General features: G+C 45.0%; 1 protein-coding gene across 2 annotated transcripts in view; it reads right to left on the bottom strand.

The window, feature by feature from the left end:
* Window positions 1-1246: 1246 nt before the first annotated feature.
* The window catches only part of LOC102374778 (glucose-dependent insulinotropic receptor-like), a 12678-nt gene continuing 11208 nt past the window's right edge, over window positions 1247-2716 (bottom strand). For both annotated transcript variants that reach the window (XM_025192987.1, XM_006036650.3), the window contains exon 3: window positions 1247-1917. In XM_025192987.1, coding sequence (XP_025048772.1) covers window positions 1315-1917 — 603 coding nt within the window. In that variant the 3' untranslated portion in view covers window positions 1247-1314. The remainder of the gene's footprint in view (window positions 1918-2716) is intronic.

The following is a 2716-nucleotide window of genomic DNA, read 5'->3' as shown; positions in this document are numbered from 1 at the left end:
CAGGAATGGCTTGGGATAGCAGAGAAAAGCAGGTGGTGAAAGGACATCTGAGCAGGCAGGGAAAATGAGGAAGGATTTCCACCTGCTTTAGGAGCTTTAAGAAGTTCCCCATGGTGCAGTCCAATCCAAAGAGGGGGTTCACCCACATCACTGTGCCCTCCCCCCCAATCACCATCATTGAGAAGGGAATCATTAATATCCCCGTTTTGTAGCTGAAAGACATAGGCACAGACAGACTCATTTTCTCACATTCTCTCTCTCTCTGTTTTTTGGAGCCAGAAACTGTGTTTAAGTTTCCTATCTCCCACTCCAGTCCCTTAACCAAGTTCTCTATACACTAGACTGGTATAACCTAGGCAGCAATAGCTGTTCCTCCAATGACCATCTAACTCCTGCCTAAGAGGGGTTATGGCTAGGGATGGGTCAGTTTCTGTACCTATCTTATACTCTTTCCTGCTACTAAGACTGCCATGGTTGCTAAGTAATGATAGCTGTGGTGGTTTTAATGGTCTGGATACCCATGCAATGGGAACAAAAAGAATCAGACAAGTCATGGAAGCTAGCAACCAGCCATTTGATAAAAAGGTAGCAAAAAAGTGTTCCAACAGCTATTTGGGTTGGTCTAATAAAAGATATCAAATTCACCCAAGGAAGCTTTGTCTGCCTTCCAACAACCACTACACTTGAAAAGTTCAGAAAAAGAAACATACTTAGAGCACAGCAGAGCATTTAGCTAATGCACAGTATATATTGATAAACACAGAGCCCAGCTCTGATCTCACTTTCACTTAGCGGCAGAGAGCTGATTCAGTCACTTGTTGGATGTGTCTGACACAGAAAGATAAGAGAGGACTTTATCCAACAAAGCAAAGATAAATTATAACCCTTGACAGGTGTCTAAAGTAAGTGCAAGCCTGTGCAGGAAATGATCCCGTGTGTAACTGCTGCTGAACACATAACATCACAGGAGTTGCTCTGGTGCAAATGGGAACATACGGTGGCTCAGTGCAATTCAAGGTTTAACCCACCACGCATGGAAAACATTTTATTTCTAGCAGACTGATTTTAAAAACAAGCCCGTTTTGTCAAAATTGAGTAACACCGCCCCCTGCCTGCTGCCCAGCTCCCCCCTTCTCCAAACACACACATTTCCAAGCAACTCAGTCATATTTTATGTATGGAAAGGCAAAACCCAAAAACCTTAACCTGGAGTGGTTTTCAATTTTTTTTTTCTTTGTCACTCAGTGTACTCAAAAATTATCCATCCCATGTTCCCTTTCATTGCTGGACTGTGGGCTGCTCACCTGCTTTGAATCAAGATACTGAGAAGACTGTTTTGCAGTTACCAGAACAGCTGGGGAAAGTGACATCAGAAGCTTGATCTCCCGATGAACCAGACCCCTTGCCCTCTTGATTGTTTAAGCCGCCAGAGGCTTGGATATTAAAGTGGATGACAGCCAATGGATTTACTTGCCCTTTCTTCTTGCATTTCATCAGTTTGGCCAAATGGCTTCTTATATCTTTACTATACAGTGCATAGATGATGGGGTTGATAAGGGAATTGAGTTCTCCCAGCAGAAATAAGATATCCTTCAGGGGCTCAGCCAAGTTGCAGGACTCACAGATAGCTTGCACAATGCCTACCATGTAGTAAGGTCCCCAGGAGAGCGTGAAGCAGATGATCACTATAAGAGCTGTCCTCAGTGCCTTGAAGTGGCGGAGGTGGGCTCTGAAGGGCTCTGCTTGCAAGCAGCTGCGCAAGATCCGTTTGTGCTGTGAGTAGGCAATCCTCCCCACTGAGACATGCAGGCAGATCAGGATCAGCAGGACAGGGATGAAGATGCCGAAGCAAATCACATACAGGTATTCACTCTTGGCTGCATACAGGAGCCCACAGTAGCCCGTGTAGTTGCTTTTCTGCAGAGAGGGGAAAATCAAAGGCATATGGCCAAACAAGAAAGAGATGGCCCACAGAACAGTGAGCGAGAGGACTATGGGTTTTTTGTTCAAAAGGGCCGGGTAATGAAGGGGCAGCTTTACTGCCAAGTATCTATCAAGGGAAATCAAGAGCAAAGTGAGGATGGAGCCAATACAAGGTGTCAGGCTCATGCAGATCCGCAAGAGACAGATAGACAAGTTCCTGTCAAAGTTTCCATCCAGCATATCGTCCAGTGCCTCTGCTATGCACATTACACCCACCAGCAAGTCTGCAAAAGCCAGGTTGAGGATGAAGATGTAGTTTGTACCCTGCTTCTTCTTCATCAGTTTGTAGACAACCACAATTACCAGTAGATTGGCAGTGGGAATGAAACAGCTCAGGAGAGAATGCAAGACTCCATACAGAAGATCTGGCATCTTCCTTGGGAAACAAGGATGAAGCTACATTACTTTCCAGAGGCACTTTGGCAACTGGCCCCCACAGCCTATTATGACTCCACCAGAAAAAGCCAAGATGTGAGGAGAAATGCAGGCTGAGCCTGGAATCTGAAGTTTCAGAAGTAAAAAAATAAATTTGGGAGCCTTTACCTGCTCGGCTTAACTCTCTCAGAGGTCATGTCCTTCAATCCGCCATTGCTCTTCTGTAAATTTCTAAGGGTCTCTTACTTTTTCTCCTTTCATTCAGATTTTGCCCTTTGCCTTTATTAACATGCTGAGAGGTGTAGAAGAAAGCAAAGTCCTTGTCTGCTGCCAGCCTAAAATGACTGGCAAAATCAAG

This window comes from Alligator sinensis, unplaced genomic scaffold, assembly GCF_000455745.1.
Source record: "Alligator sinensis unplaced genomic scaffold, ASM45574v1 scaffold1009_1, whole genome shotgun sequence".
Taxonomy (NCBI): domain Eukaryota; kingdom Metazoa; phylum Chordata; order Crocodylia; family Alligatoridae; genus Alligator; species Alligator sinensis.
This window is presented reverse-complemented; position numbering and strand designations above follow the sequence as displayed.